Here is a 20628-nt window from a genome sequence, read left to right as displayed (position 1 = left end):
GCTGGGGTAAGCCCACACCATTCTGTTGCTGGGGTAAGCCCACACCATTCTGATGCTGGGGTAAGCCCACACCATTCTGTTGCTGGGGTAAGCCCACACCATTCTGATGCTGGGGTAAGCCCACACCATTCTGATGCTGGGGTAAGCCCACACCATTCTGTTGCTGGGGTAAGCCCACACCATTCTGATGCTGGGGTAAGCCCACACCATTCTGTTGCTGGGGTAAGCCCACACCATTCTGATGCTGGGGTAAGCCCACACCATTCTGTTGCTGGGGTAAGCCCACACCATTCTGTTGCTGGGGTAAGCCCACACCATTCTGATGCTGGGGTAAGCCCACACCATTCTGTTGCTGGGGTAAGCCCACACCATTCTGATGCTGGGGTAAGCCCACACCATTCTGTTGCTGGGGTAAGCCCACACCATTCTGATGCTGGGGTAAGCCCACACCATTCTGATGCTGGGGTAAGCCCACACCATTCTGATGCTGGGGTAAGCCCACACCATTCTGTTGCTGGGGTAAGCCCACACCATTCTGTTGCTGGGGTAAGCCCACACCATTCTGTTGCTGGGGTAAGCCCACACCATTCTGATGCTGGGGTAAGCCCACACCATTCTGATGCTGGGGTAAGCCCACACCATTCTGATGCTGGGGTAAGCCCACACCATTCTGTTGCTGGGGTAAGCCCACACCATTCTGTTGCTGGGGTAAGCCCACACCATTCTGATGCTGGGGTAAGCCCACACCATTCTGTTGCTGGGGTAAGCCCACACCATTCTGATGCTGGGGTAAGCCCACACCATTCTGTTGCTGGGGTAAGCCCACACCATTCTGATGCTGGGGTAAGCCCACACCATTCTGTTGCTGGGGTAAGCCCACACCATTCTGATGCTGGGGTAAGCCCACACCATTCTGATGCTGGGGTAAGCCCACACCATTCTGATGCTGGGGTAAGCCCACACCATTCTGATGCTGGGGTAAGCCCACACCATTCCAACACAGAAAATCTGCTTTTTAACTTAATTAAAAAAAAACATTGGAAGGAAAGCTATTTCACTCTTACAGTTAAAAATGGCACATTAATCACATTAGATGCATTTATTTCACTCATCTTCACCCCGGAGCAGGGTTGGGGTGAAGATAATTGAAAATAGATGCCATTATATCATTTGAATTTGAGTTTACTTTGTGAATTGACTGAACCCAAACCCTGCCCTGGAGCCTATATAATCACAGAATGGTCCTCTCGTCCTTCGGGGGGCGCCGTCTGGTCATGGCAGGCATACGGTAGCGCAGCTCCTTCCAGAAGGCTGAGGACAGGGGTTTGGAGTGGGAGCCCCTCCAGGTGACGGTGTGTCCTGACTGGGCCAGCAGCCGCAGGGCCTCAGGGAGGGAGTCCAGCTTCAGATCCACCTAAAACGTTTACAGAATAATGTAGTGAAATGTTCTTTTGGGGGGTAGCCCCGACCGGGACTTGAACGGAGGTCCACCGACTACCAACCCAACACCTTAGTTGTTACACCAAGAGATCCAAACCCCTTGAACAAGATCACTAGGTGTTGTGTTAAGGTTACAATTACTAATTGAACTTATGTAGCGCTTTTCATTACAAAATAGAATCTCGAAAAAGCACTGAAGACAAACATGCACAACCAATTGCAAAAGTGGAAAAATAATGTTTCTATTCAGCTTTGGAAAGCAGTTAGAAAAGAAGTAGAAGCAGTTGTGCGTTTTAAAGGAAATGGAGTTGAAGCAGAAAGACAGCATGGCATCAGCTCCAGGTCTACCTGTTTATTTAGTTAGAAAGACAGCATGGCATCAGCTCCAGGTCTACCTGTTTATTTAGTTAGATAGACAGCATGGCATCAGCTCCAGGTCTACCTGTTTATTTAGTTAGATAGACAGCATGGCATCAGCTCCAGGTCTACCTGTTTATTTAGTTAGATAGACAGCATGGCATCAGCTCCATGTCTACCTGTTTATTTAGTTAGAAAGACAGCATGGCATCAGCTCCATGTCTACCTGTTTATTTAGTTAGATAGACAGCATGGCATCAGCTCCAGGTCTACCTGTTTATTTAGTTAGAAAGACAGCATGGCATCAGCTCCAGGTCTACCTGTTTATTTAGTTAGATAGACAGCATGGCATCAGCTCCAGGTCTACCTGTTTATTTAGTTAGATAGACAGCATGGCATCAGCTCCAGGTCTACCTGTTTATTTAGTTAGATAGACAGCATGGCATCAGCTCCAGGTCTACCTGTTAATTTAGTTAGATAGACAGCATGGCATCAGCTCCAGGTCTACCTGTTTATTTAGTTAGATAGACAGCATGGCATCAGCTCCAGGTCTACCTGTTAATTTGGGAAATTGATTTGACAGGGACAGCGCACATTCACCAACGAATCATCCCAAATGGCACCCTATTCCCTTTATAGTGCACTACTTTAGACCAGGGCCCAAAACACTATATAGGGAATAGGGTGCCATTTGGGACACACTCTCAAAGCTAACTGTCGTCCATAGGCAGAACTTGTCCTTAGGCATAACTACCTGGCTGTCTGGGGCTGACTCTGTCTGGATGAGGATTAGCCAGGTCTGCCGTTCCACCAGTGCAGCATGGAGCCCAGTGAGCAGACTATACTGGCTGTCCTGCCCTGGGTTCAGCCCCAGACTGCTGGGCACCAGGATCAGTCTCCGGCTCTGCTCTATACACCCCAGCACCGCCTCAGCCACCGCTGGAAACACAGAGCACATACTTTACTGATACAGATACAGGAACAGAGGCACAGGAACAGATACAGGAACAGGAACAGATACAGGTACAGGAACAGGAACGGGTACAGGAACAGATACAGGTACAGGAACAGATACAGGAACAGGAACAGGAACAGATACAGGTACAGATACAGGAACAGATACAGGTACAGGAACAGATACAGGAACAGGAACAGGAACAGATACAGGAACAGGAACAGATACAGGTACAGATACAGGAACAGATACAGGTACAGGAACAGATACAGGAACAGGAACAGGAACAGATACAGATACAGGAACAGATACAGGAACAGGAACAGATATAGGAACAGATACAGGAACAGATACATGAACAGGAACAGATACAGGAACAGGAACAGATACAGGTACAGGAACAGTAACAGATACAGGTACAGGAACAGATACAGGAACGGGTACAGGAACAGATACAGGAACAGATACAGGAACAGGTACAGGAACAGATACAGGTACAGGAACAGATACAGGAACAGATACAGGAACAGAAACAGGAACGGGTACAGGAACAGGAACGGGTACAGGAACAGATACAGGAACAGGTACAGGAACGGGAAAAGGAACAGATACAGGAACAGATACAGGAACAGGTACAGGAACAGATACAGGAACAGGAACGGGACAGGAACAGGAACAGATACAGGAACAGGTACAGAAAAAGGAACAGATACAGGAACAGGAACAGATACAGGAACAGATACAGGAACAGGTACAGGAACAGATACAGAAACAGGTGCAGGAAAAGGTACAGGAACAGGTACAGGAACAGATACAGGAACAGGTACAGGAACAGGAACAGGAACAGGAACAGGTACAGGAACAGGTACAGGAACAGGAACAGATACAGGAACGGGAACAGGTTCAGGAACGGGAACAAAAATGGGAATGGGAACGGGTACAGGAACGGGTACAGGAACACGTACAGGAACGGGTACAGGAACAGGAACGGGTACAGGAACAGGTACAGGAACAGATACAGGAACCTGTACAGGAACAGGAACAGGTACAGGAACGGGAACGGGTACAGGAACAGGTACAGGAACAGATACAGGAACAGGAACCTGTACAGGAACCTGAACAGGTACAGGAACGGGTACAGGAACAGTAACGGGTACAGGAACAGGAACAGGAACAGATACAGGAACAGGAACCTGTACAGGAACAGGAACCTGAACAGGAATAAGAACATGTACAGGAACAGGTACGGATACAGGAATAGGAAGAAAAACGGATACGGGTACAGGAACTGGAACGGGAACAGGTACGGGAATGGATATGGGAACTGGTACAGGTAGAGAAACAGGTACAGAAACAAGAAGAGGAACAGGAACAGGAACAGGAGTGCAGGAACAGATACAGAAACAAGAACAGGAACGGAACAAGAACAGGTACAGGAACAGGTACAAGAATAAGAACAGGAACGGATACAGGAACAGGTGTAAGAATAAGAACAGGAATGGATACAGGAACAAGAACAGGAACAGGAACAGGTACAGGAAGAAGAACAGGTACAGGAACAAGAACAGGTACAGGTAGAGGAACATGTAGAGGTGGAGGAACAAGTTCAGGAACAGGAAAAGGAACGAATACAGGTACAGGTAGAGGTAGAGGAACATGTAGAGGTAGATGAACAGGTAGAGGTAGATGAACAGGTAGAGGAAGAGGAACAGGTAGATGAACAGGTAGATGAACAGGTAGAGGTAGAAGAACAGGTAGAGGTAGAGGCACAGGTAGAGGAAGAGGAACAGGTAGATGAACAGGTAGAGGCACAGGTAGAGGTAGGAGAACAGTGCATACACAAACACACACACACACACACACACACACACACACACACACACACACACACACACACACACACACACACACCAGTATGAGGAGAAATGTGAGGACAGTGGACTGACTCACCCTCCCCAGGGAGCACGTCACGGTCGTAGAGACACAGGCTGTAACCATACTCCTCCTCCAGCACCTCCTCCACCTGACGCCTGTCCTCCTCACTGACACCTGACTCTGTGTCACTCTTATAACACAACACAAAGGCATCGTAACGCTTCCCATCTGAAACACACCATTCAGGCAAGTTATAACACAGAACATAGGCATTATAACACAGCACATAGGCATTTTAAAACAGGACATAGGCATTATAACGCAGCACATAGGCATTATAACACAGGACATAGTCATTATAACACAGCAGATAGGCATTATAACACAGCAGATAGGCATTATAACACAGCGGATAGGCATTATAACACAGCAGATAGGCATTATAACACAGCACATAGGCATTATAACACAGCACATAGGCATTATAACACAGCACATAGGGATTATAACACAGTACATAGGCATTATAACACAGTACATAGGCATTATAACACAGCAGATAGGCATTATAACACAGCACAGGCATTATAACACAGCACATAGGGATTATAACACAGTACATAGGCATTATAACACAGCACATAGGCATTATAACACAGCAGATAAGCATTATAACACAGGACATAGGCATTATAACACAGTACATAGGTGTTGTTACACATCCCATTTGAAACTAACACAATTAATCCAAATCATGTGGTGAAACACGATCTACAACGAGACTGTTTGCATGAGACATTGGCATGTTTGGTGTTAGGTGTTATTCTCACCAGAGACGTTGTGATGATGCCAACCCAGATCATCTCTGAGAAATAGAATGATGTCCACCTTCAGCTTGACATAGACAACAGTCACCACCACCACCGTTACGACAAAGACCCCCACTATACCCAGCACCAGGAAGTGGAACTGCGGTGGACCTAAAGGGTGACATGAAATACACACACACACACACACACACACACACACACACACACACACACACACACATACATACATAAACCTGGTTATATCAAACCGCTGTTACTGTACAGCAGAAAGAGAAACTGGAGAGAAAAAAATATCACAGAAAATCATCATCATTTCACACAGAAGTGATCATAATATATTCTTGATTAAATGTCATGGTAACCTAAGAGCAGGAGAGATAATATCTTCTTGGTTAAATGTCATGGTAACCGAAGAGCAGAATAGATCATATATTCTTGCTTAAATGTCATGGTAACCTAAGAGCAGAATAGATAATAATATCTTCTTGATTAAATGTCATGGTAACCTAAGAGCAGAATAGATAATAATATCTTCTTGATTAAATGTCATGGAACCTAAGAGCAGAATAGATAATAATATCTTCTTGATTAAATGTCATGGTAACCTAAGAGCAGAAGAGATAATATCTTCTTGATTAAATGTCATAGTAACCTAAAAGCAGAAGAGATAATATCTTCTTGATTAAATGTCATGGTAACCTAAGAGCAGAAGAGATGGTTCTGTGAAATGACCATTAGAGTTTGATAAAGGAAGACTCTGTAATATTTTAGATGATTGGAAAGCTAAGATGTCCCTTTAAGAGGCTGCTTGACTTACTCTTCTGTTTGAAGGTGATGGAGACCTTGTCGTTCCCAGATGAATAATCCAGTTGACAGGTGTATGTGTTCCTCAGCTGCTCCTCTGACACCTGACTGATCACCAGTGATGCCTGGTCATTCTCTCTGGAGAAACAGTCAAGTGTGTTATGTTAAGTGATTTTAAAAAGTATTTGAACCCAGGTCTGTTCTGTAGTGAGTGTACTCACTGTGAAACGTTATAAAATACTGGTAGGGTCTTCTGGTTCTTCTCCACAAAAGATCTGTTTTCCATCCAGTATACATTGTCAAATTCAGAGGACAGGACAGCCCTGCAGACCACCACCACAGTAGATCCTGGAGAAAACACATAACATTCACTAACACTTTGCTAGCTACCTCTCATAGAGTGCCATGTATAAAGTCAGACAGCCTCAGCCACTCCCTGTCACCAAAGGAGTACCCCAAGGCTCAATCCTAGGCCCCACGCTCTTTACATCAACAAATATATGATAGCTGGCAATAAATATGATAGCTGGCCACTACTGTCCTATTTCACTGTAGAGCCTCTAGCCCTGCTCAATATCCCTTAACCAACCATGTTGTTCCACCTAATACATATGCGATGACATCACCTGGTTTAAACGTCTCTAGAGACTATATCTCTCTCATCATTACTCAATCCCTAGGTTTACCTCCAATGTACTCAAATCCTACCTTACCTTTGTCTGTACACTATGCCTTGAATCTATGTTATCGTGCCCAGAAACCTGCTCCTTTTCCTCTCTGTTCCGAACGTGCTAGACGGCCAGTTCTTATAGCATTTAGCCGTACCCTTATCCTACTTTTCCTCTGTTCCTCTGGTGATGTAGAGGTTAATCCAGGACCTGCAGTGCCTAGCTCCACTCCCACTCCCCAGGTGCTCTCATTTGTTGATTTCTGTAACCGTAATAGCCTTGATTGCATGCATGTTAACATTAGAAGCCTACTCCCTAAATCTGATTACTCACTGCTTTAGCACACTCTGCCAACCCGGATGTCTTAGTCGTGTCTGAATCCTGGCTTAGGAAAACCATCAAAAACCCTGAAATCTCCAAAGCTAACTATAACATTTTCCACCAAGATAGAACTGCCAAAGGGGGCGGTGTTGCAATCTACTGCAAAGATAGCCTGCAGAGTTCTGTATTACTATCCAAGTCTGTACCCAAACAATTTGAGCTTTAACAAAAAATTCACCTTTCCAGAAACAAGTCTCTCACTGTTGCCACTTTCTATAGACCTCCCTCTGCCCCCAGCTGTGCTACTAGGTGACCTAAACTGGGACATGCTTAACACCCCGGCCATCCTACAATCCAAGCTTGATGCCCTCTCACACAAATGATCAATGAACCTACCAGGTACAACTACAAACCTGTAAACACGGGCACCCTCATAGATGTCATCCTAACTAACTCACCCTCTAAATACACCTCTGCTGTTTTCGATCAAGATCTCAGCGATCACTGCCTCATTGCCTGCATCCGTAATGGGTCTGCGACCAAACGACCACCCCTCATCACTGTCAAACGCTCCCTAAAACACTTCTGCGAGTAGGCCTTTCTAATCGACCTGGCCAGGATATCCTGGAATGACATTGACCTCATCCCGTCAGTAGATGATGCCTGGCTATTCTTTAAATGTGCCTTCCTCACCATCTTAAATAAGCATGCCCCATTCAAAAAATGTAGAACTAGGAATAGATATAGTCTTTGGTTCACTTCAGACCTGTCTGCCCTTGACCAGCACAAAAACATCCTATGGCGTTCTGCATTAGCATCGAATAGCCCCTGTGATATGCAACTTTTCAGGGAAGTTAGGAACAAATATACACAGGCAGTTAGAAAAGCTAAGGCTAGCTTTTTCAGACAGAAATTTGCATCCTGTAGTACTAACTCAAAAACTTCTGGGACACTGTAAAGTCCATGGAGAATAAGAGCAACTCCTCCCAGCTGCCCACTGCTCTGAGGCTAGGACACACTGTCTCCACCGATATATCCACTATAATTGAGAATTTCAATAAGCATTACTCTACGGCTGGCCATGCTTTCCACCTGGCTACCCCTACCCCGGTCAACTGCCCGGCACCCTCCACAGCAACCCGCCAAAGCCCCCACAATTTCTTCTTCACCCAAATCCAGTCAGCTGATGTTCTGAAAGAGCTGCAAAATCTGGACCCCTACAAATCAGCCGGGCTAGACAATCTGGACCCTCTCTTTCTACAATTATCTGCCGAAATTGTTGCAACCCCTATTACTAGCCTGTTCAACCTCTCTTTTGTATCGTCTTGAGATCCCCAAAGATTGGAAAGCTGCCACGGTCATCCCCCTCTTCAAAGGGGGTGACACTGTAGACCCAAACTGCTACAGACTATCTATCCTACCCTGTCTTTCTAAGGTCTTCGAAAGCCAAGTCAACAAACAGATTACTGACCATTTAGAATCCCACCGTACATTCTCCCCTATGCAATCTGGTTTCAGAGCTGGTCATGGGTGCACCTCAGCCACGCTCAAGGTTCTAAATGACATCATAACCGCCATCGATAAGAGACATTACTGTGCAGCCGTATTCATCGACCTGGCCAAGGCTTTCGACTCTGTCAATCACCACATTCTTATTGGCAGACTCGACAGCCTTGGTTTCTGAAATGATTGCCTCGCCTGGTTTACCAACTACTTCTCAGACAGAGTTCAGTGTGTCACCCTTATTGGAATGTATAGGCCACCTTCCACCAAAAGTGTGTTTTTTGATCAGTTTAATAACATGCTTAGGGAATGTGATTTTGGGAAAGAGGTCATCTTAATGGGAGATTTTAAAATTATTTATGAAGACAAGTCTTGTCGGAAAACCCTCAAACAGGTCACTAATACCTTTGACCTTACACAGCTAGTTAAAGGGCCAACCAGGGTGACTTGTTGCTCTAAAACACAGATTGATTTGGTGCTCAGTAATAAACCAGAGAGAGTGACTAAATACTGGGCTATCTGATCATAATCTGACACTTATAGCCAGAAAGCTGTCTAAGAGCAGGTTTAACCTCTCTACTGTTAGAAAGCCGGATCAACTAAGAATACCTAAGAGTGAATTAAACTATTTTGAAAACGCAATTATGTTCAGCCTGTACATTAATGATCTGCCTTCTGTCTGTACTGGGTCTGAAGTTCAAATGTATAGAGATGACACAGTGATATATGTGCATGTAAAGAGCAAACAACAAGCTGCACAAGAACTCACTACTGTAATGGTCCAGGTTACAAAGTGGCTCAGTGACTCGTGTTTCCATCTCAATGTGAAAAAAACTGTTTGCATGTCCTTTACAAAGAGGTCAGGGGAGAAGCTCCAGGTGGTATCTGATTTTAAGTACCTTGGCATCATACTTGATTCCAACCTCTCTTTTAAAAAGCATGTGAAAAAGGTTATTCAGATAACCAAATTCAACCTAGCTAATATCCGATTTATACTAAATTGTTTGACTACAGAGGTAGCAAAACTGTACTTAAAATCTATGATACTCCCCCACTTAACATACTGCTTGACTAGTTGGGCCCAAGCTTGCTGTACAACATTAAAGCCTATTCAGCCTGTCTGCAAACAGGCTCTCAAAGTGCTTGAGAGGAAGCCCAATAGCCATCATCACTGTTACATCCTCAGAAAGCATGAGCTCCTGAGTTGGGAAAATCTTGTGCAGTACACTGACGCATGTCTTGTATTCAAGAGCCTAAATGGCCTGGCTCCCCTCCACTCAGTATTTTTGTTAAACAGAAAACCCAAACAAATGGCAGCAGATCCACAAAGTCTGCCATGAGAGGTGACTGTATAGTTCCGTTAAGGAAAAGCACCTTTAGTAAATCTGCTTTCTCTGTGAGAGCTTCCCATGTCTGGAATACACTGCCATCAGACACACATAACTGCACCACCTATCACACTTTCACAAAATGTATGAATACATGGCTAAAGGTCAATCAGATTTGTGATCATGGTCCCTAGCTGTGTGTTGCCGCATCCATGTTGTCTGTTGTCTGTAGCTTGTGAAGTGTGGAAACACTTTGTTGCTTTTATGAATATTGTAATTGTTTTTAATAACCTGCCCAGGGACTGCGGTTGAAAATTAGCCGGCTGGCTAAAACTGGCACTTTTACTGAAACGTTGATTAATGTGCCCTGTAAAAATCAAATAAACTCAAACTCAAATCGGAGCGCCTGTTGTCCAGACCTCTGGCAGTCTCTATGGGGGTGCCACAGGGTTCAATCCTCGGGCCGACTCTCTTCTCTGTATACATCAATGATGTTGCTCTTGCTGCTGGTGATTCTCTGATACACCTCTACGCAGACGACATCATTCTGTATACTTCTGGCCCCTCTTTGGACACTGTGTTAACAACCCTCCAGATGAGCTTCAATGCCATACAACTCTCCTTCCGTGGCCTCCAACTGCTCTTAAATGCAAGTAAAACTAAATGCATGCTCTTCAACCGATCGCTGCCCGCACCTGCTCGCCCGTCCAGCATCACTACTCTGGACGGCTCTGACTTAGAATACGTGGACAACTACAAATACCTAGGTGTCTGGTTAGACTGTAAACTCTCCTTCCAAACTCACATTAAGCATCTCCAATCCAAAATTAAATCTAGAATCGGCTTCCTATATCGCAACAAAGCATCCTTCACTCATGCTGCCAAACATACCCTCGTAAAACTGACATCCTACCGATCCTCGACTTCGGTGATGTCATCTATAAAATAGCCTCCAACACTCTACTCAACAAACTGGATGCAGTCTATCACAGTGCCATCCGTTTTGTCACCAAAGCCCCATACACTACCCACCATTGCGACCTTGGTTGGCCCTCGCTTCATACTCGCCAAACCCACTGGCTACAGGTTATCTACAAGTCTCTGCAAGGTAAAGCCCCGCCTTATCTCAGCTCACCATAGCTGCACCCACTCATAGCACGCGCTCCAGGAGGTATATCTCACTGGTCACCCCCAAAGCCAGTTCCTCCTTTGGTTGTCTTTCCTTCCAGTTCTCTGCTGCCCATGACTGGAATGAATTGCAAAAATCCCTGAAGCTGGAGACTCACATCTCCTTCACTAGCTTTAAGCACCAGCTGTCAGAGCAGCTCACAGATCACTGCACCTGTACATAGCTCATCTGTAAACAGCCCATCTATCTACCTACCTCCTCCCCATACTGGTATTTATTTATTTGGCTCCTTTGCACCCCAGTATCTCTACTTGCACATTCATCTTCTGCACATCTACCATTCCAGTGTTTAATTGCTATAATGTAATTACTTCACCACCATGGCCTATTTATTTCCTTAACTTACCTCATTTGCACTCACTGTATATAGACTTTTTGTTTTCTTTTGTTCTACTGTATTATTGACTGTATGTTTTGTTTATTCCATATGTAACTCTGTGTTGTTGTATGTGTCGAATTGCTAAGCTTTATCTTGGCCAGAATCACAGTTGTAAATGAGAACTTGTTCTCAACTAGCCTACCTGGTTAAATAAAGGTGAAATAAAATAAATAAATAAATAAAATATTTGTTTTCGCAAACATCCTTTCTGAATTTAAAAGTAATCCTCGAAGTAATCATCTAGTTTTTCAAAAGTATCTGTAATCTGATTACAATATTGTTTTGCTGGTAAAGTAATAGATTACAGTTACAATGTTTTTTTGTAATCTCTTCCATGTAATCTGTTACTCCCCAACCCTGCACACACATTCACACACACGTGACAGTAAAGACACTAATTGACACCCATACAGATAGGTAGAGAGGAACTCACCCATATCTACTTCAATAACCTCCCCATCCCGAGGTTCGATGATCTTTGGCATAACCGGGGAACTTCCTGTACAATACAATAATATCACTGTATTCAAAACTCAAATATCACTGTAGTCAAAACTCAAATATTACTGTAGTTAAAACTCAAATATCACTGTAGCTGAAACAGAAATATCACTGTAGCTGAAACAGAAATATCACTGTAGCTGAAACAGAAATATCACTGTACCTAATACCAAATATCACTGTAGCTGAAACAGAAATATCACTGTAGCTGAAACATAAATATCACTGCACCTAATACCAAATATCACTGTAGCTGAAACAGAAATATCACTGTAGCTGAAACATAAATATCACTGCACCTAATACCAAATATCACTGTAGCTGAAACAGAAATATCACTGCACCTAATACCAAATATCACTGTAGCTGAAACAGAAATATCACTGCACCTAATACCAAATATCCCTGTAGCTGAAACAGAAATATCACTGTAGCTGAAACATAAATATCACTGCACCTAATACCAAATATCACTGTAGCTGAAACAGAAATATCACTGTAGCTGAAACATAAATATCACTGCACCTAATACCAAATATCACTGCACCTAATACCAAATATCACTGCACCTAATACCAAATATCACTGTAGCTGAAACATAAATATCACTGCACCTAATACCAAATATCACTGTAGCTGAAACAGAAATATCACTGTAGCTGAAACATAAATATCACTGCACCTAGTACCAAATATCACTGCACCTAATACCAAATATCACTGCACCTAATACCAAATATCACTGTAGCTGAAACAGAAATATCACTGCACCTAATACCAAATATCACTGCACCTAATACCAAATATCACTGTAGCTGAAACAGAAATATGAATGTAGCTGAAACACAAACATGAAGGTAGTTAAAAGGAAACTATTTCTATAAATAGTTTTGAACAGAATAAAGCATCAACATGGACATAAATTACAGATCCTTGCATTGTCTTTAGCCTTCCCCTGTAACCCAGGTTCAGATCCACCAAACATGAAATACATCTTAATTGACAAATACATTTCAAGGTATCTTTGCAAAAGGTCAGAAGCTCCAAAACCATACAGCAGGATTGGGGTCAATTCTATTTCAATTCCAGTCGATTCAGGAAGTACACTGAAATTCTAATTCTCTTCAATTCTTTTCAATTAATAAACATTTCAAATTTGAATTGGATTTACTTTCTGAATTTGACTGAAATGTAAAAATGTATCCCAACCCTGATATCCAGTAATGTCCAGTAACTTCTTACCTTCTTCAACTGTCCGCCCCGTGGTTCTGGACAGGGTAAACACCTGTCCATCATGGAGGTTTGAGTTGTATGTGTAGTATGAAGTGCAGGTATAGTAACCATTGTCAATTTCAGAAGCACTCGTCAGGTATCCATCGCCAAAGTCAGAGGGTAACTCTGTGTCACAGTTCTACAATGCATTAATCAAGACACAGGTAATACACAGGTAATACACAGGGAATACACAGACAATAACAGGTATGACACAGATAATACACAGGCAATAACAGGTAATAACAGATAATAACAGGTAATAACAGGTAAGACACATATAATACACATATAATACACAGGTAATAAACAGGTAATAACAGGTAATACCAGGCAATAACAGGCAATAACGCGTAATAACAGGTAATAACAGGCAATAACAGGTAATAACAGGTAATAAACAGGCAATAACTGGTAATAACAGGTAATAAACAGGCAATAACAGGTAATAACAGGTAATATCAGGTAATAAACAGGCAATAACAGGCAATAACAGGCAATAAACAGGCAATATCAGGTAAGACACATAATACACAGGCAATAACAGGTAATAATAGGTAATACACAGATAATAAACAGGCAATAACAGGTAATAACAGGTAATATCAGGTAAGACACATATAATACACAGGCAATAACAGGTAATAAACAGGCAATAACTGGCAATAGCAGGTAATAACAGGTAATATCAGGTAAGACACATATAATACACAGGTAATAAACAGGTAATATCAGGTAAGACACATAATACACAGGCAATAACAGGTAATAACAGGTAATACACAGATAATAAACAGGCAATAACAGGTAATAACAGGTAATATCAGGTAAGACACATATAATACACAGGTAATAAACAGGTAATATCAGGTAAGACACATATAATACACAGGTAATAAACAGGCAATAACAGGTAAGACACAGATAATATACAGGCAATAACAGGCAATAACAGGTAATAACAGGCAATAACAGGCAATAACAGGTAATAACAGGTAATAAACAGGCAATAACTGGTAATAACAGGTAATAAACAGGCAATAACAGGCAATAACAGGTAATAAACAGGCAATAACTGGCAATAGCAGGTAATAAACAGGCAATATCAGGTAAGACACATAATACACAGGCAATAACAGGTAATAACAGGTAATATCAGGTAAGACACATATAATACACAGGTAATAAACAGGCAATAACAGGTAAGACACAGATAATATACAGGCAATAACAGGTAATAACAGGTAATACACAGATAATAAACAGGCAATAACAGGCAATAACAAGTAATAACAGGCAATAACAGGTAATAACAGGCAATAACAGGTAATAACAGGCAATAACAGGTAATAAACAGGCAATAACAGGTAATAAACAGGCAATAGCAGGTAATAAACAGACACTAACAGGTAATAACAGACAATAACAGGTAATAACAGGCAATAACAGGTAATAACAGGTAATAAACAGGCAATAACAGGTAATAACAGGCAATAACAGGTAATAACAGGTAATAAACAGGCAATAACAGGTAATAAACAGGCAATAACAGGTAAGACACAGATAATATACAGGCAATAAGAGGCAATAACAGGTAATAACAGGCAATAACAGGTAATAACAGGCAATAAACCGGCAATATCAGGTCATAAACAGACAATAACAGGTAAGACACAGATAATATACAGGCAATAACAGGTAATAACAGGTAATAACAGGTAAGACACAGATAATATACAGGCAATAAGAGGCAATAACAGGTAATACAGGCAATAACAGGTAATAACAGGCAATAACAGGTAATAACAGGCAATAACAGGTAATAAACAGGCAATAACAGGTAATAAACAGGCAATAGCAGGTAATAAACAGACACTAACAGGTAATAACAGACAATAACAGGTAATAACAGGCAATAACAGGTAATAACAGGTAATAAACAGGCAATAACAGGTAATAAACAGGCAATAAGTAAGGTAAGATTAGGTAAGGTAAGACACATAATACAATAGGTAAGACACATAATACACAGGGAGTTTTTCCTAGCCACCATGCTTCTACATTTGCATTGCTTGCTGCTTGGGGTTTTAGACTTGGTTTCTGTATAAGCACTTTGTCACATCTGCTGATGTAAAAAGGACTTTATAAATAAATGTGATTAATAAACAGGTAATCAATCACCTGGTAATCACCTGGTAATCAACTGGTAATAAACAGGTAATACAATGCCAGTGTCTATTGATGCTAATCACAAAACAGAGAGTTGTGAGAGTTTTGCTGCACCATCCATGACTGGTGAACTAAAACGTTGATGCTGGTCCCTGTGCTAGCTAGGACACCCACTCAGGCATGGGGAAAAACATGATATAACAGGGAAATACCCTGTGGCTTTTGGTCTCGTGGAAAAAAAATCTACAGACTATTCAATAGCACCTTGCCAACGGCTAGAGGGAAAACTCACCTCTTCAAGCACATGTAATGACGCATGTCTTTAGTTTTAGCCAAAGGCAAGTAAGAAGAACTAGAACTAGTGGAAACTCAACATCAGTGGATATTTACAACTACTTTGTCATCTGCTGGGGGGAGGGGGGGGGGGGGGGGGGGGGGTAAAGAAAAGAAGAGGTCATACCTTGTACCACGTATAATTATGTTTTGTGAAGTTTTGTGGGACGCTGACTGACGTGCAGGTTAACTTTTCACAGGACTGTCTCAGATAGCACGTGACTGGATACACAGTCATATCTGTGTAACACTGGCCAGAGAACACTGTGATGTTAAACCACGCTGTACTCAGGGGCTGGCCACTGGCGTTGCTGAAACAGTCCAGAGAGAGAGATATGACCATTAATCAACCAATCAATCAATCAATCACATCATCAACCATTCAATCAGTCAATGAATCAACGCATGAACAGAATGGCGCATAAAATACATCAGAGGGAAGGAGAAAACAATTAAAGAACAAAAGTATGATTGATAAAACGGACAATAAAAGGCCAACTAGATTTGTAAGAGACAGACACTTACAGTAGTGAGCAGGAGTAGGACCCCTGATGGTTGGGAGAGACCCTCAGGATGACGAGAGTGTCGTCAGACATCCACACCGCAGGCTCCTGAAGCTCCCCAGGCCCAGAGTGGTTGCTCCATGCCAGGGTCAGGTTCCCCTCCATGTGCCCTGCCATGGTGGGCAGTGGGCACTGTAGCACTGCCATCTCTCCCTCCCGGACACCAACAGGCTCATGTGAAGGAGAGTCACATAACGCACAGCCTCCTCTGAACAGCTCTGTGGGAAGAACATCCAAGATAGACCGTCTCAGTGGAGGACGGAGGGCACCTTATTCCCTATATAGTGCACTACTTTTGACCAGGGTCCATGGCACCCTATTCCCTATATATAGTTCACTAGACCAGGGTCCATGGCACCCTATTCCCTATATATATAGTGCACTACTTTAGATCGGGGCTCCCCGTTGGGCTATGGTCAAGAGTAGTGCACTATGTAGGGTAGCCTAAATGTGCTGTACAAATATTTTATATGGTACAAATAAACATTTTACACCAACATTAAAATTGCTATGGGGGTGCTCAATAGTACAACAATTAGCGATGAAAGGTTTGTTGTATGAATGGTCTTTTTGGTTGGTTATCAGCAGTTTCTAGAGCAGGATACTCATCATGTGTTACTTATAATACATGTTGTGACCTGCTCATTCTAACAGACCTTTGGTTGCAGAGAGTACGAGGAACATAAACAGTGGGGTCATCTTCACCATGTTCTTAATTCACACACAGACAAACACACAGACAAACACACAGAGAGAGAAAGTCAATTGGTGAAAAGCCCCCAGAACCGCAAGTCTTAAAAAATATATTGAAAAAAATGACAGCAGAGAAACTTAAGCGAACATTTCATGAAAGTTAAATTATAAACAGGTACTAACAGATCAGCATAATGGTATTATGTTATAGAAAGCTGCACGACTATAGATAGAATAAGAATAACCTACAATACAATAACATTCAGTAAAGGAATTAATAACTTACTCAGCTGTGAGTGTAGAGGTAAATTCCAAGATTATATTGTGTATTTTCGCAGACCATTAAACAGAAACTGAGGTAATGCTTTCTGTTCTAGGCTACTTCCCTTTAAACTTTAGAATAGCAGTTTCGTTCTCGGTATGAACTGGAATGTCCATTTTCATATATTATATTTCACATGACTCCTCCTATAATCTATAGTGAAATGGACCGAGTGAATAAAGCTCGTGACTCCGTTGAGTGGCCTAGTTGCATGCTATCTATCCACTGATGAAGACTTAGCCTATTGACTGGAAGATGTCAAAGTGAAACTTTGTGATTCTAGTGCCATCGCAGGTGCTATATAAAGACTTGACAAGGCGTTACATAATACTTGTGGTTTCCCAGAAAATCCCGGCGTATCTAGGGCCACCTTCTTTCTGTGTGTGAGGAGAGCAGACCGCGACACTAGCTAGGTGTACGTCTAATTGGCGACAGATTTTCATGATAATATTGAAAATATGCGCACTTCCCCACCAGTGGTGTTTCCACTAAACTGACTTGTTTAGGATTAAAAAAAATCTGCATGTGATGACGTAGTGCACACAAAATGTTGTTTTTCCTTCAAATGTGCAGGTACCGAATAAAATCTAGAGTTCAATGTGTTTGCATCGCATTTTCAACTCTACCAGCAGTTTCGCCAAAACTTGCATAAAATAGCAAATGTGCCTACTCCGTTCTTGGCACAAGGCTGTGCAGGCAGGTTAGTGAGTCTACATGAGATAGTTATGATTTTAAGACACAGAGTATTGTTATTTGTCAAACAGCAGTCGAGGATCGATCATCATGTTTTGTTAGACTTCAGTGCCGTTCTGGACATTAGCATCATAGTCTGCAGCTGAAAAGGTGTATTTGTTATGGCATAACATCCTACCGTGGATCGAGTCACCTTTAATAAGCGTAATAAAACAAATCCCCATAAAAATCCAGACTTTTTAAACTAGAGATACTGAATGAAAATTACCCCACCAGTGGTGTTTCCACCAACATGACTTGTGGATGAAAATCTGTGCGTTTTCATGTATCTAATAAAAAACCTAAAGTTCAATGTGTTTCCATCCCATTTTCAACTCAACATATAGTTTTGTCACAAACACTGGAGTTAAATAGCATTCAGTATGCGCATACTCGGGTCTTGGCCCGTGCGCTCTAGCCAACAGCTCGGGCTGGCTAGGCAGGTAGGCTACATGATGACATTGTTGTGGATGAACGCAAGAATATTTGTATTTGTCAAACGGAAGCCAAACTGAATCAGACCCTGTGAAATGAATCGTAATTGATTTCATCTGTAGCCTAATTAACTGCGTGCTTTCTATACTACGTCATAATGGGAGGACAACACAAGTCATAGTTGACACCATTTACTTTAATGTGATGGTTATTATATCAATATTGGCTCATAAAAGTGTTTCCATAACGTTTCTCGCATAATTAATTTTACTGACAAGAAAAGATCCCACCATGTCTAGCATTTGTTTTTGTGGACATTTGGAAAGTTTACAAAAAAAAGTTTCCATCAGGTCTGTAATTTTTTTAGTGTAGTCTACTTAATTCTCATAAAAAGTTTGGATGGAAACCTGGTTAGTGATAGTAAACTAATACAATATATTACCAAAAGTATGTGGACACCTGCTCATTCCATAATCATGGGCATCAATATGGAGTTGGTTCCCCCTTTGCTGCTATAACTGCCTCCACTCTAATGGGAAGGCTTTCCACTAGATGTTGGAACACTGCTGCGGGGACTTGCTTCCATTCAGCCACAATAGCATTACTGAGGACGGGCACTGGTTTTGGGTGATTAGGACTGGCTCACAGTCGGCATTCCAACTAATCTCAAAAGTGGTCAATGGGGTTAAGGTCAGGGCTCTGTGCAGGCCAGTCAAGTTCTTCCACACCGATCCCGAAAAAACTATGTATGGACCTCGCTTTGTGCATGGGGGCATTGTCATGCTGAAACAGGAAAGGGCCTTCCCCAAACTGTTGCCACAAAGATGGAAGCACATCCATTATTCCTCTCCCACTAAACTTTACAGCCAAACACAGATTTGTCCGTCGGACTGCCAGATTCATCAGTCCAGAGAACGTGTTTCCATTGCTCCAGTCCAATGGCGGCGAACTTTACACCACTCCAGCCGACACTTGGCATTGCGCATGGTGATCTTAGGCTTGTGTGCGGCCGCTTGACCATGGAAACTCATTTCATGAAGCTCCCAACGAACAGTTATTGTGCTGATGTTGCTTCCAGATGCAGTTTGGAACTCAGTAGTGAGTGTTGTAACCGAGGACAGACGATCTTTACGTGCTTCAGCGCTCGGCGGTCCCGTTCTGTGAGCTTGTGTGGCCTACCACTTCCCGGCTTAGCTGTTGTTGCTCCTAGACGTTTCCACTTCACAATAACAACAACAGTTGACCAGGGCAGCTCTAGCAGGATAGAAATTTGACAAACTGACTTGTTGGAAAGGTGGCATCCTATGACGGTGCCACGTTGAAAGTCACTGAGCACTTCAGTAAGGCCATTCTACTGCCAATGTTTGTCTATGGAGATTGCATGGCGGTGTGCTCGATTTTATACATCTGTCAGCAACGGGTGTGGCTGAAATAGCCAAATTGTAAGGGGCGTCCACATACTTTTGTATATATAGTGTACATCAATGGTGCTACCTGAAATCCATTGTCTGTGACAGTAGGCTATAGCAGTCTGTGACAGTAGGCTATAGCAGTCTGTGACAGTAGGCTATAGCAGTCTGTGACAGTAGGCTATAGCAGTCTGTGACAGTAGGCTATAGCAGTCTGTGACAGTAGGCTATAGCAGTCTGTGACAGTAGACTATAGCAGTCTGTGACAGTAGGCTATAGCAGTCTGTGACAGTAGGCTATAGCAGTCTGTGACAGTAGGCTATAGCAGTCTGTGACAGTAGGCTATAGCAGTCTGTGACAGTAGGCTATAGCAGTCTGTGACAGTAGGCTATAGCAGTCTGTGACAGTAGGCTATAGCAGTCTGTGACAGTAGGCTATAGCAGTCTGTGACAGTAGACTATAGCAGTCTGTGACAGTAGGCTATAGCAGTCTGTGACAGTAGGCTATAGCAGTCTGTGACAGTAGGCTATAGCAGTCTGTGACAGTAGAC

General features: G+C 42.6%; 1 protein-coding gene and 1 long non-coding RNA gene across 3 annotated transcripts; one reads left to right on the top strand and one right to left on the bottom strand.

Annotated features, from left to right (window-relative positions):
- Positions 1-1029: 1029 nt before the first annotated feature.
- Positions 1030-18645, bottom strand: LOC118941082 (interleukin-18 receptor 1-like). 2 transcript variants are annotated; one of them, XR_005037363.1, is made up of 13 exons: positions 17467-18645; positions 17144-17198; positions 16450-16705; positions 16052-16235; positions 13393-13561; positions 12083-12148; positions 6483-6609; positions 6275-6399; positions 5458-5607; positions 4703-4855; positions 2552-2736; positions 1182-1414; positions 1030-1135 (listed from the first exon to the last, which is right to left on the bottom strand). XR_005037363.1 is itself a non-coding variant. In XM_036951589.1 (12 exons), exons 2-12 carry the CDS (start codon positions 17193-17195, stop codon positions 1232-1234), a joined length of 1650 nt encoding a protein of 549 aa, XP_036807484.1. In that variant the 5' UTR covers positions 17196-17198; positions 17467-18644; the 3' UTR covers positions 1030-1231. The 2 variants fall into 2 exon arrangements, 1 of the variants encoding a protein (XP_036807484.1); XM_036951589.1 differs by having other exon boundaries at positions 1030-1414; positions 17467-18644.
- Positions 14157-14603, top strand: LOC118941083. Its single transcript, XR_005037364.1, has 3 exons — positions 14157-14197; positions 14283-14417; positions 14552-14603. It is a non-coding gene; the product is annotated as an uncharacterized LOC118941083 (long non-coding RNA).
- Positions 18646-20628: the final 1983 nt, after the last annotated feature.

This window comes from Oncorhynchus mykiss, chromosome 18, assembly GCF_013265735.2.
Source record: "Oncorhynchus mykiss isolate Arlee chromosome 18, USDA_OmykA_1.1, whole genome shotgun sequence".
Lineage (NCBI taxonomy): Eukaryota > Metazoa > Chordata > Actinopteri > Salmoniformes > Salmonidae > Oncorhynchus > Oncorhynchus mykiss.
Note: the sequence above shows the minus strand (reverse complement) of the source record. Positions and strands in the feature narration are given on the sequence as shown.

Coding starts and splice junctions, on each gene's coding strand:
- LOC118941082 (XM_036951589.1), bottom strand. CDS start 17,195: ATGGTGAAGATGACCCCACTGTTTATGTTCCTCGTACTCTCTGCAACC. Junction 16,236..16,449: donor TCCTACTCCTGCTCACTACT/GTAAGTGTCTGT, acceptor GGACTGTTTCAG/CAACGCCAGTGGCCAGCCCC. Junction 6,400..6,482: donor GTATTTTATAACGTTTCACA/GTGAGTACACTC, acceptor CTGTTTCTCCAG/AGAGAATGACCAGGCATCAC.